Source organism: Anguilla rostrata, chromosome 8, assembly GCF_018555375.3.
Source record: "Anguilla rostrata isolate EN2019 chromosome 8, ASM1855537v3, whole genome shotgun sequence".
NCBI classification, from domain to species: domain Eukaryota; kingdom Metazoa; phylum Chordata; class Actinopteri; order Anguilliformes; family Anguillidae; genus Anguilla; species Anguilla rostrata.
In genome coordinates, this window is record NC_057940.1 from 14,582,799 (window position 1) to 14,602,357 (window position 19,559).

Sequence of the window (19,559 nt, forward strand, 5' to 3'; positions counted from 1 at the left end):
TATGATCTCACATGTAATTGTGAGGTTAAAAAGCTTGAAATAACAGGTAATATAACCTGGTAACATCACAGAGAAACTAGCCACACGTGAACTGTGTAACAAAAAGCTTTCAAAAAGACACAATCCCAAAAACTCCACCCGTAAACCCTGCTGATTAATACCACCCACCAAGGCCACCCCCACCCAGTAAGGCAAAACAGTAAACCATCTCACTCTCCAACTTTCTGTCTCAGCTTGATGTGCTGTTCCAATAGACTTGCAACTTCCAGACCCCTCAACATTTATAGCATACCAAGCAACCTGGGATGACCTGTCTCACATGGTATGAGTTAGTCAGTACTGTACCGACGGGGAGGAGAATGAGAGAAGGACCATACAGGTCCCTGTAGGGGCATAGGGACTGCCACAGGTTGTGATCCCCAGTGCTGACACACATCGGTGACTCAGGGAAATATTTGTTTCTTGAGTTCATAACACATTAGGATGTGTGGGGTTCACTGTCCTGAAAGTTGCAGCAAAAATTCATACAAACAGGTCATTAGCAACGGACACTCTGCCTGATTCCTGCTGCCAAGTGTGGCTGTTGGCACAGTTGGGGTGACAAAGAAAAAAAAAGTCACTAATTAGTGAGTGGTATTGACATTCCCTCCACTTTGATCCTCCAGCACTGCTCCAGAGATAGCACCGTACTCCCAATAGCCAAAGGTATTTATTCAGTGGATGTCTGCACGCACACACATACACACACACAAGCTACATTCATCAAGGTGTACATTTATTAAAAATCACACGGTGGTTGTTGAACACTTTTAAATGAACATTCAATTTAGTTGGCCCCTAATACATTTTCATAATTGAATAAATACCTGGAAAATCACCACTAACCAAACTGACTTTGATACTTTGGTTTATTTGAATTACAAAACAGAGCACGTCCGTTGCTGTCAGTCACAGGATATTGGCAGATTTGAATGATTAAATAAAAAATGAAGACAATAATAATCTGATGATTTATGTTACATTATTTGTACACTCATTGAAATCAATATTTGTTGATTGAAAACCGCTGCAGTGGGTGTCACAAGTCACAAGTTCACAACACACACCGCAATTAGACAGTTACTCCAATCACTTCCAGTTCATGTAGCCAGGTTGTGTAGTCATATCAGTCCCTTTCAAGCACGAGTAGGTGTCCTTGTATGCATGCCAGTACACACCCCTTATAGCATTACAATATCAATGCAATATAAAACTTTCTCACGTGTTAGCTCAAAGTTCATTCCAAGGACCCATCCAAAAATGAGGTTGAATTATTATAGGTTTTATCCTGAGTGGAATGTAGTGTACTGTAAAAATAAAATATTGCTATGAACTCACCTACGCTTCTTTTTTCAATGGCTTGTCTTAAAGGTTAAAAAGTGCAGTTTAACTTTACAAAAAAACTGCTAAACACTTCGACAAAATTAGCTTTAAAATACTATTATTATTATTATTATTAGATAATTGTTGCTGAGATGATCTGTGATAACAGAACCATTGCTCTTGGTTTCCTATCTTGTAGTAACATAACTGTGGATCAGACTGACATGGCATTTGTCTCCTGCTTATACACTCCTCCTACAAAGTTTCCATGACAACCCTGATGCATTATAATGCTTTCTCTACTCATCTAAAGTGTGTTCAGAGGCAGGACAGAGACTGAGGTATAAGGCGTGGTTTTTTTAAAAAACCGTTCTGGTCCTGGGGGTGGATTGGGAGCGGGGGTTGGGGTTGGGGTTTGGGGTGGGGGTTGAAGAGATCAAAAGGCACATTGGAATTGCTGAACAACAGCTGTTTTTTTTTTTTTTTGCTCTTTCAAAGTTTAGGATGGCAGGGCTGATATAGCTAAGAATGCATGCATATGTTCGTCAGTGTGACTGTGTTGTGTATTTGTCTACAAATGTGTCCCTTGCATACAGACAAACACAATCTTATTGCTTTCTCTCTCACTCTCTCTCTCAAAGGTACTTCATATAATTCCAGACAAATGGAGGTTTCAGCCTTGTGTTGGTCACTGTCTGGGAAGGCACTTGGTGAAGGCCTGGCTGATCCTGGTTCAGTGCTTGCCGCTCAATCTCTTTTATCCCCCTCTTCCACCCTCACCACCTCCCTCTTTCTCCCTCTCCCTTGATCCCTGCCTCTCTCTCTCTCGCTCTCTCTCTCTCTCACACACACACACACACACACACACGCACACACACGCACACACACACATGTGGTAGGACTGTGGGAGTTGGGTGACAGAGGGTGTTAAGAGTACTGCTGGGTAAAGTGCTGGTGGAATTCCTTCACCTTGTCCAGCAAGACCTTCAGCTTGTCAGTCGGTGGTAAGATGGTCATTCTAGAATAGAGAACAGGATGTGGTGGAGACCGGGGCTACTCAACAGTCACACAGGGCTACTCAACTGTCATGCCAAGTAGCTCATTACAAAAATGAAAAGAAAACAGCTTATCTGACTCATGAATAGTCCTGAAATGTGAATTCTGGACATTTATTCTTCATGGCAGGTATAGCTATTTCCTAAAATAATGTGACGAGTGAAAATAACCCATCAATAGCCATATAAATATGTCTCATTACTGTAAGGACAATTCACAGCTCCTTACAATTGAGGGCATTCAATTATAGTTGGAACAAAACCAGCAAAAACAGGGGGCCCCAGGACCGGTTTCATGCAACGCTGATTTAAAACAAAGCATCACTGTTGGCAACTGCAACCTTAGAAAGAGGAAACTGGAAAAATGTTTTTGTTTGAGTTGTGAAAATACTATCAGTAATCTCGAGAGCCGGTACTGTGCAATATTTCTCAAGGGTGCTCTTCAACCACATATTCACAAGTTGCACAGCAACATTATCATTACTAAATAAGCTAATAGAGTAAAACAGGCCCCACGTGTACTCAGAGTTAAAAGTACTCTAACAGAGTTGATTTTACACTGAGCATCCTGCTGCGTAGATGAGGGCTAAAAGAGCAGCATGGAGTGCTACTCTACGGGGCACTTAGAATCGCATACCTGAAGTGGTAGGTTCCGTCTCTCTGTCCAAACCCACTTCCTGGGACCAGGCAAATTCCAGTCTCCTCCAGGAGCTTCATACAGTACAGCATGTCGGGGGCCACACCCTTTTCCTAGACAGAGTCATCGAGAGAATAGAACTTTAAAAAGCACTTTCAAGGATTTCAACCACGTTTCAAAAAAATATTCAAAAGACAAGAACCACAACCTTTTGTTTTTCTGTCAATTCATAATAAGCAGGAGAGAAATGTCACAAATTACCCTGCAGTTTAAAACATTTATGAAGGGAAAAAAAGAGAGAGAGAGATGGATGACAGGATAGAAAGAGAAATTCGCTGAATGACTGCCGAAGCGAATGCTTTAGTGAGTGGCAGAGAGCGGGGGGTGAGAGGGCCGACCTTAGCCTCTTGGACGGCGCGCTCGGGGATGGATATTTTGGGAAAGGAGTACATGGCCCCCTGTACAGGGTTGCAGGTGATCCCGGGGACTGTGTTGAGGATCTTCTCTGTGAGCTTGGCCTTCTCCGCTAGGACATTGAGGGTGGCACTGCGTTCCTAGAGGGGTTATTAATGACAAGCATGGGAATCGCTTAAGCATTAGTAACCCTCTTACTGTGGAAGGCATCCCTTCCAACATTTAATATCCCAAACCTATGGAACTCATTTTAAAGTTATTTAAGAAAATATTACACCTCATATGAACAAATATATTCTTCATTGAAACATTAAAATGTATAGTATTGCAGAATATATTGCAAAATGACACAATAAAATGTATTATATAGTACTTGTTACAAACATTATTTTTCTCTTGTGCATTTGATAGAATGATTTTGTAGTCTGAAATTGACATACATATACTCTTTTATATAGTGGTAGGTTTTATATAAATCCATTTTTTTCTTTTTAACTTTATATTATTACAGAAGCTAATTATTATGAAATGGAAACTGAATAAGTTGAGTCTAAAGTTAAGGTGGCTTTCTCCAGACCTTGAGGAAGGTGGTGTAGGATGGCTCGCCAGGTTGGGGCGGATTCACCACCAGGTCCATGAGAGCCTGACCTGTGACGGGGGGGCACAGGCGGACCGACACCAGTTTGGTGAGCTGCTCCTTCACAGCCGGGTCCATGTTGATCACCTCCATGTAGCCTCCGCGGAAGCCACACCTGTGGGGTGGGGCAGACACTGTAGATTTTATCTGTGCTCCTCCCCCATTACATTCAAAAAGCAAAATGGTCACATAAGCAGGAGAGCTGTAACTAGTAGGAGGGATGAATGTAAGGATCATTCAGTACTTCAAATCCATCCCTTTCTCCAACATGTGTGTTGGTGCATGTGTATGTGCGCATGAGTGTGTGTGCACATATTTGTATGTTTGTCTGTGTGTATGTGTGTTTGTATGTGTGTGTGTGTAAGAATTTAGAGAGCGAGAGAGAGCAGATTAAATACTCACTCTCCCATGTAGCACTTGGATGTGGAGTGAAAGGACACCAGCTCCACAGTGTTGGAGTACTCCGGCCCCATGTCAAACAGGACCTTCTTAAAAGAGTGAAACTGGCAGCCATCTGCATACACGTTATCCTGGTACACCTGCCAGAAACAGCGCACGTGAGACAGGAAGGGACAGAAGTAAAGGTGTCTGCATGAGGAAATGAAAACTGAGAGCTGGATGTATGGGTGGCAATAGAAGTAATACAAGGGAGAGGAAGTGAATACAATTTTCTGCACACTGAATATATTTCTCTCAGTTAAACACAAGTTCCCTCAGGGCTCAAATCGCTGAAATTAGATGGCTGATGGGTAAAAGCAGCGCTTGCGGCACATGGGTTGATTAACAGGACCGTGCTCTAAATGTGCATGTGTAACCAGTCAACCTACCCTGTATAAATAAAGGTTTATTGGCTAATTGCTTGTACATAGCTCACAGATTTTTTAAAATTGATTTCATATTAGTGCTGTAATTATGCAGAGACAGGACATCTCCACCCACTGTGACATCACAAAGTGTTACCTCATCAGCCATGAGGACGAGGTGTTCCTCAGCGGCAAATTGGATCACATCCTCAATGCACTGCCTGCTCTGGACCTGACCTATCACACACAAGCAAGAAAAAATATCATTGGGGATGCGGACAAATTTCTGTTATATGAATTTGTAGTCTTTTTATCATTAAATTTTTAAATTACATTATACATTACTGTCTGAATTTGTCAGGATGGTTCCTTAAACTAGTATTCTGGGACCTACTGGCAATACCCCTTTATGCCTTAGGATATACTGTATGTGTACTACACATATTGGTTGGTATCAATGGGGATTTATTAGTGATGGACTTCTTAAGGGTTTCAGTGTGTTTGATTGGTCAGTGGCAGGCATAAACAGGATTTGATTTGTCAATCAGAGAAAGGGAGCAGACGGTACCGGTGGGGTTGCCGGGGTTGATGATGCAGAGGGCGCGGGGGTTGCAGTGCTGCCGAGCGGCAGCCAGGGAGCGCCGCAGCTCGCTGATGTCCAGGCTCCAGCAGCTGTCCTCGTTCAGGTAGTAGCTGATCTGCGTGGCGTCCAGCTCCATCAGTGCCGCCGAGTACAGGGGGTACTGCGGGATGGGGATCATCACCCCCGTGCGCGTCCGACCCTCCCCGCACACCAGCAGCTTCAGTATTGTCTGGCGGACAAAGAGAAAGAACAGGAAGAGGGGAGGGAAGGGGAGAGGGAAGGAAAGAGGTGGAGAGACGTCAGGAGAATTGAAGGGAAATAAAAAGAAATGGAAAGAAACAGAGAAAAATAAAATAAATAGCAAGCCTTGTGGACGATATACTGCGCTTGACATATGCAGCTCTCAGAAACACACAGACACACGAACAGACAGATCGACAGACAGGGAGAAAAGACTGCAGGAGGTAACTGTGACAGACACACGGGGCTGCTAGTGAAAGCAACGCGTACCACAATACCATCGCTGGCCCCGGTGGTCAGGTAGATGTTGTCAGGGTTACTGGCGATACCACCGTCCCGTCGCTCAATGTAGCGAGCGACATCTTGGCGCACACAGTCGATACCCTGACTGGCACTGTAGGCCCCTGAAAGTGGGATCGCAGAAGTCAAACTCTAAACATAACAAACACAACATCACGTTTCCAATAGCATCAACTGCAGTAATGCCAGTGTATGATTATGCAATGCTTGTTTATAGACCCATTAAGATACACATCACTGCAGTCACAGCCATTGGGATGGACAATAATACAATGCAAACTGCTTAAACACACTATATAGTCTCACACACAAACAGGTATTTTTCAGAGGGATGTCTCCTCACCAATGCTTCTACCTCCACAGGACTGGAGGATTCGACGTGCCCGACTTTTAGCATCTTCTGGAAAACTGGGGTCATCCAGGAGTGCTGGATAGGAGCATAGTGCTAACACCTGAGAGACAGACATTGAGAGAGAGAGAGAGAGAGAGAGAGAGAGAGATTAATGGGGTAGAAAGGGGCGGAAAGAAGTGGAGAAAGGTCCACTGGGTGTCTTCCTATTGGGAGTTGTCCCAAATTAAAGAGGCAAAGAAATCCTTACCTGTCGGAAGAAGGTAATTGGCTGCTGGCCCATTGCATGAGCATCACCAATGTTAGCCTTGATAACCTCTGTGAAAGGCTTTTTAGCTCCCTAAAAAAGAGAAATGACAGAGGAAGAGACACATGGAAATAAGAGATCATAATGGATGACAGATCATAAAAATCTGTGAATCACTTAACACTGCTTGTCACTGTCTTAGGGAGAGTGAACTCAGATGCAGGGCCAAACAGTCCTTCTTTCTATCAGTAAATGTATTAAATGTTGTCATTGAATTCTACTATGATCCATTTAAAAATACTGTATTTAGACCCTTTGTCAGTTTTCCAGGGGAAAATATCAAGTTCAAAGGAACCAATCAAGAAAGCATTGTTACAACACTGTTCTGCTCAAGCCACTGTCATGTTTTTGCCAATCAGTTACAGACCTGGCTCTCCTGCTCCCCCAGGAGATATATCTCAGCCAGAGCCCACATCAAAGAGCAAAAGCTAACGGTAAGGGACCTCAGGAAATAAGTAGGATTTTACAAATGACCGCATCACAATATTTCACAATAATCCTTCTGTTGGGGCCAGCTGAGTGTATAATCACTTAGAATAACACGACAGCAGCACTGTGTTTACCTCAGTAATTTGCTCAGTACTAGGGCACACCCCTGTGCTCAGGCTGTGTGTTTAATCTTTACAAACTCGAACAGATTGAATGGATACTGCTGGGAAACCGCTCATATTATCAGGAGAGTAAACACTATGGTGGAAAAACAGTTTCAGTCAGCATTTAAAAAAAATCTTCTGTTGTTTTTACTGATGAAGGCAGAAGGCAGTTCATTTTTGGCCAACCCGACTCTGATATCAGCAAACCTGTTCCTTTCTCTGTCACTCCTACACACGCTTTCTCTTTCACTCCCTCTCACAAATGTTCAAAGTCACAAAACACTAAATACTGACTATATTTGCTGGTCAACAGCACAACAATTATTCATTAACTCCCTCTCTTATTGATTCTATTTTTTCTACTTTTCTGCAGCCAATATCTCTCAGATAAAATAAAACTGTAAATAAAAAATTCAGAAAAGACCATTTTTTTCTGACCTATTTTCATGAAGGAAAATGTTGCCATTCCATATTTTTTCAATCATATTAAAAACGTAATCTACAATACATTCTCATTGCAGTTGATTCAATAAATGTTTCAGAATATCTATTTCATTTATTGTTTACAGTACAAAGCCATACATTTCTCATGCTCAGTAAATATCAGATAACATCTATAAAGAAAAAAAACTAGCTGGCATTTGCAGATTTTCATTCCACATTTCATTCTCACATTTGAAACAGTGCAGTATGCCTCCAAAGAATGGGACATGTATCCAGAAAGTCAATATCTCCGGTAGAGCACTGCTGTTGTACCCTTGCTAGATAATTGGCTTGAATTGTCCCCTGAAGCATCAGGTTACATGACTGAATAATAAGAAAGAAGCAAGATGTAATTTACAAATAACAAATTCAATTTAATGGTGACACGCTGTCCCGTATGGTCCTCATACTAAATTCATATGTTGAAAAAAAAGATCTGCTTATTTTCCATTTGCTTATTTTCTATATACCCATGGGCCTTTGCATGCAAACATTCAGTATGACTGTGAGGTGTGATGTGTGTCAGTTGTAGCAGGCACAGGGGTGTTGCAGTCACTGAGCTGAAAAGGCCAGCTCATATGGGAGACAGATAAGACAGCGCAGCCCCCTGATGGCACCGAGCCAGCAGCCAAGCTCCTGCACGAGGGGCGAACCTGCTACAGACTACAAACATCCAGCAGGGCTGCTCACTGATGCTTCCATAATGCCCTTCCTCCCCCCAAGAGTTCAGGACAGAGAAGCTACAATGAGGCGATAATGGCTCCACAGCTTTACACAGAATGCACCACTCACTCTTTTTCACACTAAACACTGGTGGGGAGAAAAAAAAACAGACAGAAGGCCTGTTATATGAGCAACTGCTCAAGACAGTTTATTTTGCTATGTTCACTCATTTGTAAAACAGTGTGGGCGAAGACAAGCATTGCTGAGTTTAAATGACTTATCTGCCTTTCCCTCACTCCTCAACCCTCCGCCTCCCTCTTTTTGTTTCTCACTCGTTTTCTATATTTACTTGCTTCTAAAATACACAGAGGACATCCAGATTATGGTCAGGTCACAGTTGTTTTTTCCTGAAGCACGTGGCAATTTAGAGCTCTGTGGCCAGTGTTGAGACACATTACAGAGAGTTCAATTTCTGGTATCTTATATTGTATATTATATCAGTTCTTATATTATATATTATATACAGCAAGTTTTAGTGCATAGGTTTGATTGCCCCAGTGTGCATGTACCACAAAGGGCATTTTAGATATTTACAGAAGTTTCTGATGGCCTGCTGGCTTTATGATGGGTAATCTATGGCATTCGAAGGTTCATTATCTAAAGATAAAAATAAATACAGATAAAAAATACAGTTCAAGTTTCTCAAAAGCAGATTATACAGCAATGCTATGCCTCCAGTGGTTGTGCATATGGACAGATAAATTGTATATTAATTCACAATTATAAACATCAGTTTTTATATTGTGTTGGTACTTTGCTTGAGCACTGCAGTCTCAGCTGCCATGCACCATAGGAAATACATCCAACCAAAAATAATATTAAAAAATAATGCTTTGAACAATAGGGTAATAATACATACATACAGCCTCTGGAGGAAAAATATCACTGTGCAAGCTGCTTTGCAGTTACCTGAAGAGTATTTCTCGCTTTAGATCACAAACTGCCCAAATGCCCCAAACCCAGCAGTGTAAAGCAGGCAGGTTGTCAGAAACTTCTGTATCTGAAGTATACTTCACTGCAGACTAAATCTGTCAGGTGCCAATCTAAACACACACTAAGAATTAAATGGCACAAATTCCAGAAAGTGAACTATCTCTTTAAAGAGCTAAAGTGATCCAGATGTATCCTGGAGGCAGTGGAGGGGTAAGGGGTTTACCCACTACCACCACCCCCACTGACAACCGATGTCAGCAATGACAAGGGCATCCTGTCCATGTCTCACATAAACCCCTCACCCCACAAGAAACCTTCCTCCGCTGCCATTGGCTGGATATCAGAGGTGTTCTTCATTCTCAGCCAATCAAAGAGAAGACAGAAGCTGACACCCACTTGCAGGGTTCAATGTAGACCTGAGTCTACATTTTTTGAGAGGCTGTTTTGTTATCAACAAGAGAGCACAAAAGCTGCAGAAGAGCTTACAGTGCGAAATGCTTTGTTTTCTCTGTATTCCTCCCTATGGGTAGTGCTGGCTTGTAACCCTTCCAAAGAACAGCTGCAACTTCCAAGGTGTATTTGAAACCCATGTTACAATCAAACAACAGGGACTACAACCCCCTTACCCCACCTCTTCGACACACAGCTCAAGAAAATAATAATTCCTACCAAATGCCAGATAACTGTAGGCCTAAATTTTATTGATGATGCATGCCCCATATTATTACTGCTATACTGTGGTTAAGGTTATGACATGATTTACACAGTAATAGTCAGTGATGACTATAACAGAATGTGTATGTTTGTATGAGATTTTATTTGAGCCACTCACAAGCCATGTTTGTCCTGCGCCCCTCCTGTCTTGTTTTGATTGGATAAATAAAAGTCAAAATAGCACTTTGCAAATCATCATACTAAAGTTACGGTAACAGGGTGGATAAAGGTCACCTGTTTCGATCATAAATTAAAAAAGCAATGCTAGCATAGCCAGCAAATTGTTGGCTATACTAGCATTATAAACCTTTAAAAATATAACTATTACTTGCTGATATTTGTCCTCTTTATGTAGCAATATAAAAATAATGTGTTCTTGCATTATGTAATAAGAAACCTGAATATGAGTAAATATGTTTTTGTTTAAGTTTTCTTTGTGGCCGATGCTATTTTCATTGATGTACGTTTATATTCGATGAACCCAAAGGTAATGAGTAGCAGTAAAAAAATATAGACAAACGAATACGCTGAAAGAACCAGATGGCCTGTTGAAGAAAATCCTGCATCAACTCCTCACAGCTCACATAAATATTCAGTGCCATCGTAATTCATAAATCTTCCGTACTTTACCTTTGGTTCTTTATCTGCTTCACGCTGCACCTGAGAGAGGTGTTCCCAGGAAACATCTATGCGACTTTTCACTTTGGTTCTGTACTCTGTAAGTCCAGGCTTACTCAAACTCCACTCCCACAAACCTCAAATTACTTTACCCACACGGCACACTGGGTAACCAGCACCCATTATCCCACTAATGTTGTTCACGTCATAGCAAAATAGCAACAGAATATTCTTGGTAGTGCATTAAATTAATGTGTTTTTGGCCCAGGTAATGTGGTACAATACATGCTATTTATATGGAGCAAAAAAAAAACTTACATAAAATTGGTGACAAGAGATGTGAATGCTATATTTTTGTATTTCTTCTTCAAAGTGTAACTTCGAGAAGAAACACACAACAATCACTAAGTGTGTGTAAATGTGTGTGCATTGTCTGTAACTCCCAACCAGCCAGCTAGACTTCCCATGTGTGCAACTGGGTTCAGACCAGACAGACTGACCTGAAATCTGGTGAATTCCAGAAACAAAACACATATTAACAGTTTTCAGGGCATGAATAAATGCCAGAGAGTCCAGGTTCTCTGGCTAAGCGCAGTGAGAACTCTAAAGTAATTAATTTACCCTACAGGACAGGAACCTGTATAAGAAGATTTTACAAGGTATCGCTTGAACTGCAGGTAATCCTTTCACACTGTGGCCAAAGAGAAAAAAGAGAATGCCAAAATGGCTCTCCTACAAAACATAAAGTAAAATATAGAGCAACTGACAAACCACATTGTGACAAGAAGGCATATCAGGTAACAGGAAGGAGATGACTACACTCAAAGTGCCCAGACTGTCTGTGATTCAGATTCTTTGCCAGGTTCCACATAATGTATGCTTTTTTTTCCTAAGAGAAAGGTGGTGAAAGAATGCATTGTGCTTGACTACCTGCACAGAAATGATACTCTCTGGGAGTTCACAATGGAAGCAGTCAGGTATAAACACCGGCAGAACATTTATACCCCTTTTGCACTCGCACATTTGAGCAAAGCCATATTTGACTGGAGTAGATACAACCCCTGTGGGCAATGGCTTGGAGTGCTTTTACAGTATACTCTGTTGGCCTCCAGCAGCCATACATGTCTATGGCTATAATGACCTGATTTTAATTCTGGTGCTGGTGTTTGGTGACACCAACATTCAGTTTTGATTGATTGAGACTATGTAGGCTCTAAATGATAATCAGACAACAGAAGGAAAGGGTGTTAGTTTTACGGTAAAAGTATGCCTTGTGTTCATTCATGCTGACTGTGCTATCTCCAAGCCTGTAAATATAATCCAGTCTTGTGGAACAAATTATCAATTCAGTTCAAGATTAATCAAGGATAAGAATTGCCATGGTAAGAAAAAATAACCTGTTGTGCCCTTGAGTCAGACATTTAAGTAAAACTCCAAACGCAAAAGAAAAAGCTACCAAACTCCTGATTTAGGAGACTGACAGAGCTCATGAATAAAATAATCTATAATGATTACCCATTCTTTTAGTCTTTTCCCAATAGTCTTTTCACCTGGGTTAACAGCTGGTGTTTTAACAGCTGAGAATTTCTATCAGGTCCTTACAGGACAAACCCAGCCCAACGCAGGAGTTTCATAGCTCACAACTGCAGGTGCACAGTGATACCAACTGCATCAGTCTGACCCAAATTTTCTGGTCTTGTGTAGCCATAACGCGAACACCATTACCAAAACCACACCAATGTGGCTTTAGAATAATTAATCAATAGCAACAGACTCTGTTACATTTCACTTTGATGAATGCACTTAGCTGAATGAACACTGTTCTAAACATCAGTCTGCACCACGGCCTGGGTTTATTTCAGCCGTGCCCTGCACGTATCTCACTATTCAACATCCCGAATGAATTCACTTTGCATCCTTCTGCAGTTACAAGGCTGTACTGGCTAAAAGTTCTGGGAAAGCAAGATGCCACAGTCTTGCAACCCTATTTCACACAATCAGAGTTCAAACATAATTTCATTTAAGGTGTGGTTACCGCACCAGAGAAAGCCTGGCATCAAAGTCTGAATAGACCTGTCTCGGCATCAAGTTTGAGTGACAGGGTTATGGGGGCACACTTGGGCCCAACTGGTTATGCAGAGCACCAATTCGGCACTGCAGAACCATCTGGTGGGTGCCATTCACTACCCCCCCTCCCCCCTTTTCTCCGTCTCTTAAAGTGGCTCAGCCTCATGCACACACTGGACATGACTCTTCCAGGAAACCGCACTCACCGAGGGCACCCATTAACAAGGGCATGTGATTCCACAAACAACTCCGCTCTGAAGTTTCCATGACAACTCTGAACTATCCTGACGCATGGGGTGCTGGGGGGAAGAGGGGGTGGGGCTGGGGTCATCTTGTCTGCTAATGATTTATACCACTAACCCCTTCCACCCCGGCACAGTAAAGGAAGGAGGGCCATGACCCTAGAGTAGAGCAAGCTCTCCTTGCCAAAAGTCTGGTTGTCAGTATATTATTACTCAACATGCCCATCTTCCCATGCATATTTATAAACAAGGAACATTCTAGCACAGACAGTAATAACTAAAATGGGGATTTATTCATTACATATTCAACGTGCAAACACTTGAATGCTATAGAGGTTTACATCTGGGAGTTCTACAGGAGGTAATTAATGGGGTCAAGCACATAAATGGCTGTTCCAGGAAGCTCCTTCAGTGTAAAGAAACATGTACTCCTCATAGGTGGCCAGTACTGGCAGAAACAACTACTTCGCCTATTCGCCATTTTTGCACAGCTCTTTAAGACAGCCATGCAATCACTACAAGAAGGAAGAAGACGGCAAAAAAGGAAACATCCTGCAAGTTTCATGCTCCCAAAGTGAATTTATTAACTGCAATGCAAAGACAATATTTTTTTTCTTTTGCAATATTGTTTCATTATTTTAATGCAAATAATGTCCATAGGATTTAACTAAATTGGCTATGTTCAAACCATGCAGAGTGGAAACTGTGTGCAGGATATTTTAATGTTTTAACTTTTGCTCAGTATCAGTGCTAACTTGTGGATGAGAACATTGAATGTCCTGATAGGGAGAAGTACCGCAAATGCCTCTTTAACTTTCAGATCGTAAAGGAGGGCAAGAAGGGAGGGGAAACCGAAGATGCATTTGAGACAGCAGGCAAAATGATGTGTCCGTATGATGGGCTCAATGGCCGTTCCACTCATCAAACATTCCAGTAATCGAACATTTTGTTCCACCGCAAACTACACAGCTCACAACAGCTGTGGTAAAATGTGGCGGAGGGAGTCAGGATTGCTCAGAAATGAGGACGACCTGAACGTTCACCTGACCGGACAGGACTTTTCCCTCTTGACACAGTTCAAATACTTCACCATTGGCCCAGAAAATTGAGCCTTCTGACGGCCTCTGTGAAACTTCAACTTGGACTTAAACCGTCTCTCTCTACGGCAAAGCGGACTTTCACCTCAGAAGCAGTGACGGCTGGAGAGTGGTGCCGCACGTAGACAGGAAGGTGATAACGACAGGGACAAGGGCGACCTTCAGACCCTACCAAGCGCTCCACAACTCCGCGCACCAAACACACGGAATTCTGCAACTTACGCAGCTGTGTTTGAACAGACGCAACATGAACTTATCTTTGCCTGCAGTGTTATCCCTGGACATTGCTGGAACACTTTTCTGTTCATCTGGCCCACAAGCACACTAGAACAGCAGACCACACTTTGGATCCTGTTTTTTTTGTATCATATTTACTATTCTAACTATACATGTTGTGGTGCTGATTCTTTCATTAATTCTGTCATTCATTTATTTGTTCAATCCTTCATTAATTTAGTTGCTTGAGAATAATCCCACATCCTCTTCCCCGTACAAAAACAGTCCCTTGGCTGGACTGCGTGAGGACAAAGACAATGCACACATGGACTTTGAAACCGGGATGGGTAAACAAATGCATTGATAATGGCTGTCTGCCAAGAGGAGTAGCTGCTTTCAGGCAGGGAGAAACATGGGGGTTTGGGACACACAAACACGTAACATGGTTCACTTGATTCAAATCACCAGAAACTCATCAAGCTTCCACCACAAATTAGGCTCACGAGATGGCCTGCTAACACAACAAAGTGTTTTAACTAAATTCAGACTGTGCAGCCTGCAAGCACAACTCCTGTACATACTGAAAAGAGCACTTAGAAACTTATCACCACTGAATCAAAGACTGTAATCATACCAGCAGCAGCTTTATCCAAATGCAAGGACTTTTCTATTTCTCTATAGATGAAAGATTCTTTTTTACACCATAGGCTACAAGAAGGAAAATAGTGAAGTATTACATTACATTACATTACAGGCATTTAGCAGACGCTCTTATCCAGAGCGACTTACATTGTATTCATTTATACAGCTGGACATATACTGGAGCAATGCAGGTTAAGTAGTGTACCTTGCTCAAGGGTACAACGGCAGTGTCCTCCGAAGTAGGTGAGGGAGTTATTAAAATTCCAATTTTTTGTTAACAGGAGTATGATTAAAAAGCCTATCAAACTCTGTGGAGGAAAAAAGTTTAAAACCAAGAATATGGACCTTCATGTTTAAGGATATCATGAACAGGCCACGACCGATATGTAAGGGCAAACAGCCTTGAGGCTGTTTTGCCGCTACAACAAAGTAGGTTGATCTTAAACGCCCCACAACTTTCAGTGTATGTGTTTGCTAACTCTCTATGAAAGTGAAATGGTTTGTTTGAAGGTCATCGGATTTTACCCAGGAATCAGGGGAAACGTCAGAGACCGGATAATGATTTAACGCACATTACACTGCGCAAGCTGGCCATGAACACGCAAACAGCTTGGATTGCAATTTTCGTTATCCAAGAAAAATAAAAATGTAGGCTACTGAGTGATAAATAATGTTTAACGCTTCCCTTGTCTTGCTGATTCAAGACATTCCATTCCTGAACTACGTGACAGCATCCAAAAATAAAAAAATGAGCACGTGAGATCTGCCTAATTTGCCTGCCCAAGTTATAAAAGAATATGCCATTTAATATCAGTAGCTTGTGATATAAGGTATGATATATATTTGACAAGTAGCCCACAAAAATAACGCTTATTTTGGAATTAATGTGTAGCCACATAGGCTACTCTATCAAAGCGAATGCAACAGCTTTGTCATAAGTAGCTACAGGAGTGTGGGTATAAATATTACATCATAAATGTAATACGCACAATTAAGTCATCTACGCTGTGCCAAAAAAAACGGAGCAATTCGACAACCTTCGCGGGAAATATTTTTAGGGGAAAAAACTGTTTTTGAGCGAGAAAGTAGGCTAGAAATCTGTTACGGAAGTAATTTTCGGATATAAGACAATATTTTTATTGACAATAAATGAAATTATACATAAGTTTAAGCAGTCATCTGTCCTTGAAAAGTTTATGACTTTCTGAATCCATTTAGCATTTGCTGGATGACCAAAATCACGATGTCCCCGTTCCCCCTCTGAGTTGCTATAACAAATAACGCGCTTTTTGATGTTATATGTTTACAGAATACCATTTAAAGAGAAAACGAGAGGGCTGGTACCCAGGGACGTTATGGAGAGGGCTTGATTTGGAGATTAGGGACATTATGGTATCGAAAACCATCTAGGCCTGCATTTAGTCCTTCTGGGGATACGTTGGGCATTTTAAATGGTGCTAATATTTGTTAAAGAAATACATTGTAGGCATACTCATGAACGTGTTTGAATTTTTTTGTTCAGTGTTCAATGTTAAATGTGTTCCGATAATTTGCTCGCGGTGTTGTCATAGCCTCATCTTCTGGATGCTCCAAGTGATTAACAGAAAAGAAACAGCCATTTATAATAAGCATACTAGATTGGTCTGTATAGTAGCCTACTCGCTTTGTAAAAGCTTACCTGAGTATTAAGAAACAAACAAAATCAGCATTCCTCATCCATTTGGGTAAGTCACAGGCTGATCTCACGTTACCACAGGACATGTGATTCTTTAATTAATATTAGTATGCGCAGAAAGGGTGTTTCCATTTATTGTTACAAATATGTTGTCCCTATGTTACTATTATATCGACTAGTTTGTATGACTGTAACATCGGACTGCTTGTACTTGTACTTGGTTTAAACTGATCGACCCGAGCGTAATGAGCGTAATTGACACGGGCCATGACTACCGACATGTCAAAGCTATTCGAAGTCAAATGTATTAGTTCTAGGCTAAATATTTCTGAGTAAATTAGCAAAATCCAAACAAGGTTACATTTATAGTGATTCTCCCCTATTGGTAGGTCACGTGCCCATGTGCAGGTTCCAAAGAAAGAATCCCATTTATTGCGTGCATACCTCTTTGAGTTCTTTCTCGATCTGCACCGCACGTTGCACGATTGGACCCCTCACTGCGTATTCAACCTTTTTGACACTGGGGTTTATAGTGTCTATGGTCAGCACCTTCCCTCGTCGGGAAGTCACGCCGTTCTCGGTCATCTTCCGTTGAATGAGTCCGCACCTTGTAGCGGATAGCCCGCAAACAGTTCTGCGGGAGAAGGAGAGGGGGGAGAGTCGAAGTGGGTTGAGCATCACACGGCCAGCGGACTTGTGAAGCCAAAAAGCAGAAACAAGCGCACAGCCACCCAGGTCTTCCTGTCGCAGCAGGCCAGCAAGCGCGCTTCGGAGTGGCAGCATTTGTGCGCTCGAAGTTGGAGCGAAGTTCGGAGAAACAAAAATGTAAAGCGAAAGCAATAGCCAGCCAGCCTAGTGTTTTGCAACTCCAGGATACGGCTAAACAGACCTTTGTACCCGCAGACGACAGAAGCAGATGTTTCAGGAGATGAAAGCGAGAGTGTAAATCAATTGGAAGCGATAGGGTAGCGCTCGCGCTTATGCGAAAGGCAATCACCCACTCTCATCAACTATTTTCCAACATCTGGACAACTGCATACATTGCCGTCGTTTCAAATTTCGCCCTCCCCCTCTTTCCCTCCTACGCACCAATAGGCTAGTAGTAGCCTATTCTGAGTCCAATCTCCGGATGGATGACACGGGCGATGCAAGCCCCGTAATCGGCGAGTGGTCAGAATTCACAGAAAACTTGTCCGCCTCTCGCAGCCAGATGAAGTCGCCTATTCTATATGGGAGGGGACTGCAGGCTAAACATTGCTGAAGAAGTGCAAGGAGCTCCTCCTCTCGGAAAGTTCATATAGGCAGATCCTACCCCTCAACACTGGATCGGTTTCAGCTTGTCCCTCACAATAGCCAAGGTTAACATGGGGGATGGGAAAGATGTTCCTGGGTCGGTTGTTAGTGGCAGAGGAGTCAGGCAGCAGATACAAAACGTTCTGTCGTGAAAGTTTAAGCACTAACGTTTATAGAGTGTGGAGGTCGAAAACGGGAGCGCATTGAGGAACACATTTCCCTTGGCAACGCAAACGCATGGAAAGATGAAAACTCGAAGTGTATTTTGTGTATTTTTCTTAAATGCCAAAACAGTATTCGATTTTACTCAAGGTCAAACCATTCCTGGTATCAGAATACACTGGATATATTTAAAATAATAATATGACGCCCAACTGAATTTCCACACCATATCCCACTACAAACATTAGAAAATAATAACACTCAGAAATAAAAATCAAAACATTGATTTTAAAAATGTTCGGTTCAGCCAAGCAAATATTCTTCCTGAGTCCTTCTCTCTCACATATTCTACCAGTCTTACAAATGCACCTACTGAAGTTTAGTGTTCTGTTATGGTGTCTGGAAGGGTGGTTTGAAAGTGCCATTGCCATACTCTGTGGTTGCCGGCAGAAATGACTCTATAATATGCATTGTAGAAGATATACTTGGGGTTCTCCCTGGGCAGCAATGCTATCCGGTGAGTAGGCTTCAGTAGCCCTCACCCCAGAGCCTGCTGGGTTCTGGAATGCCAGGAATTCTGGAGAGCAGGGTTCTCAGTCTTTGAGGTCACACTACAGCTGTCAAAGTGTTTGTTGAAGACACTGAACACCTGGCAACTCTCAGGGGTGACTGCTGACTTCAGTAGTAATGCAGTGCACCACTCACACACAAATACTTCAGGAATGACAAGCCATCTCACTGTCATATGAGAGAAGTCTCATATTCTCAGCTGTGAGGGGTATTGTTAGTGTTCAAACCAAATGTCCTATCCCAGAAAGTGCAGTAACAGTCACACTCTCGAGCATGAATGGAAATTGCTTCAGTAATTGTTGAGCAAAATCAATGGATAATATAATTTAATCCTTCTGTTGAGCTCTGGTCAAAATTGATGTCATAGAATGACCCATAAACTTTTGCAGCATGCAATAAGGACATCCTCAACAGTGTGGACATGGAAAATTGACAATTAATCTGATGTTTTTACAACATTGTTAAACCATCTGGATGCAAATTTACTGCTCCAGGACATATGTGACCCAGTGGTACATAATTTTAATTGCAAATGCAGCAAGAACAATGTACAGAAAAAGTTTTTGACTACCGGTAAGGTTTGCATGGAGACACACACACACAGCATTAGAACTACTGGGCAACATATGGTTAATGCACAGATCCTTTCTTATGTTTCATTTCTTCATAATCCCCCTGCTTCTTTAGCTGATACATTATTGCATAAAGTATTCTATAATATTTGCACAAAATTGCATTGCATTTGCAGGAGTAACTGATGTTAGTTCTACTTTACACAATGACTATATGAACTACATGACTTCAGGTCTAAAGTCAGAGGGGAAAATTGCTTTTCAGCATGTTA

At 41.9% G+C, this 19,559-nt stretch overlaps 1 protein-coding gene across 5 annotated transcripts; it reads right to left on the minus strand.

Moving 5' to 3' along the window:
- Window positions 1-890: 890 nt before the first annotated feature.
- On the minus strand, window positions 891-18,007 carry gpt (glutamic--pyruvic transaminase). 5 transcript variants are annotated; one of them, XM_064346601.1, is made up of 12 exons: window positions 17,780-18,007; window positions 17,135-17,324; window positions 6,631-6,720; window positions 6,375-6,483; window positions 6,002-6,135; window positions 5,477-5,720; window positions 5,066-5,145; window positions 4,508-4,644; window positions 4,046-4,220; window positions 3,453-3,608; window positions 3,055-3,167; window positions 891-2,380 (listed from the first exon to the last, which is right to left on the minus strand). In XM_064346601.1, the coding sequence occupies exons 2-12, from the start codon at window positions 17,273-17,275 to the stop codon at window positions 2,290-2,292; spliced, it is 1,470 nt and encodes a 489-aa protein (XP_064202671.1). In that variant the 5' UTR covers window positions 17,276-17,324; window positions 17,780-18,007; the 3' UTR covers window positions 891-2,289. The 5 variants fall into 5 exon arrangements, with proteins under 5 accessions (XP_064202671.1, XP_064202672.1, XP_064202673.1 ...); XM_064346602.1 differs by lacking the exon at window positions 17,780-18,007 and adding an exon at window positions 17,580-17,745; XM_064346603.1 differs by lacking the exon at window positions 17,780-18,007 and adding an exon at window positions 17,692-17,712.
- Between the last annotated feature and the right edge of the window lie 1,552 nt (window positions 18,008-19,559).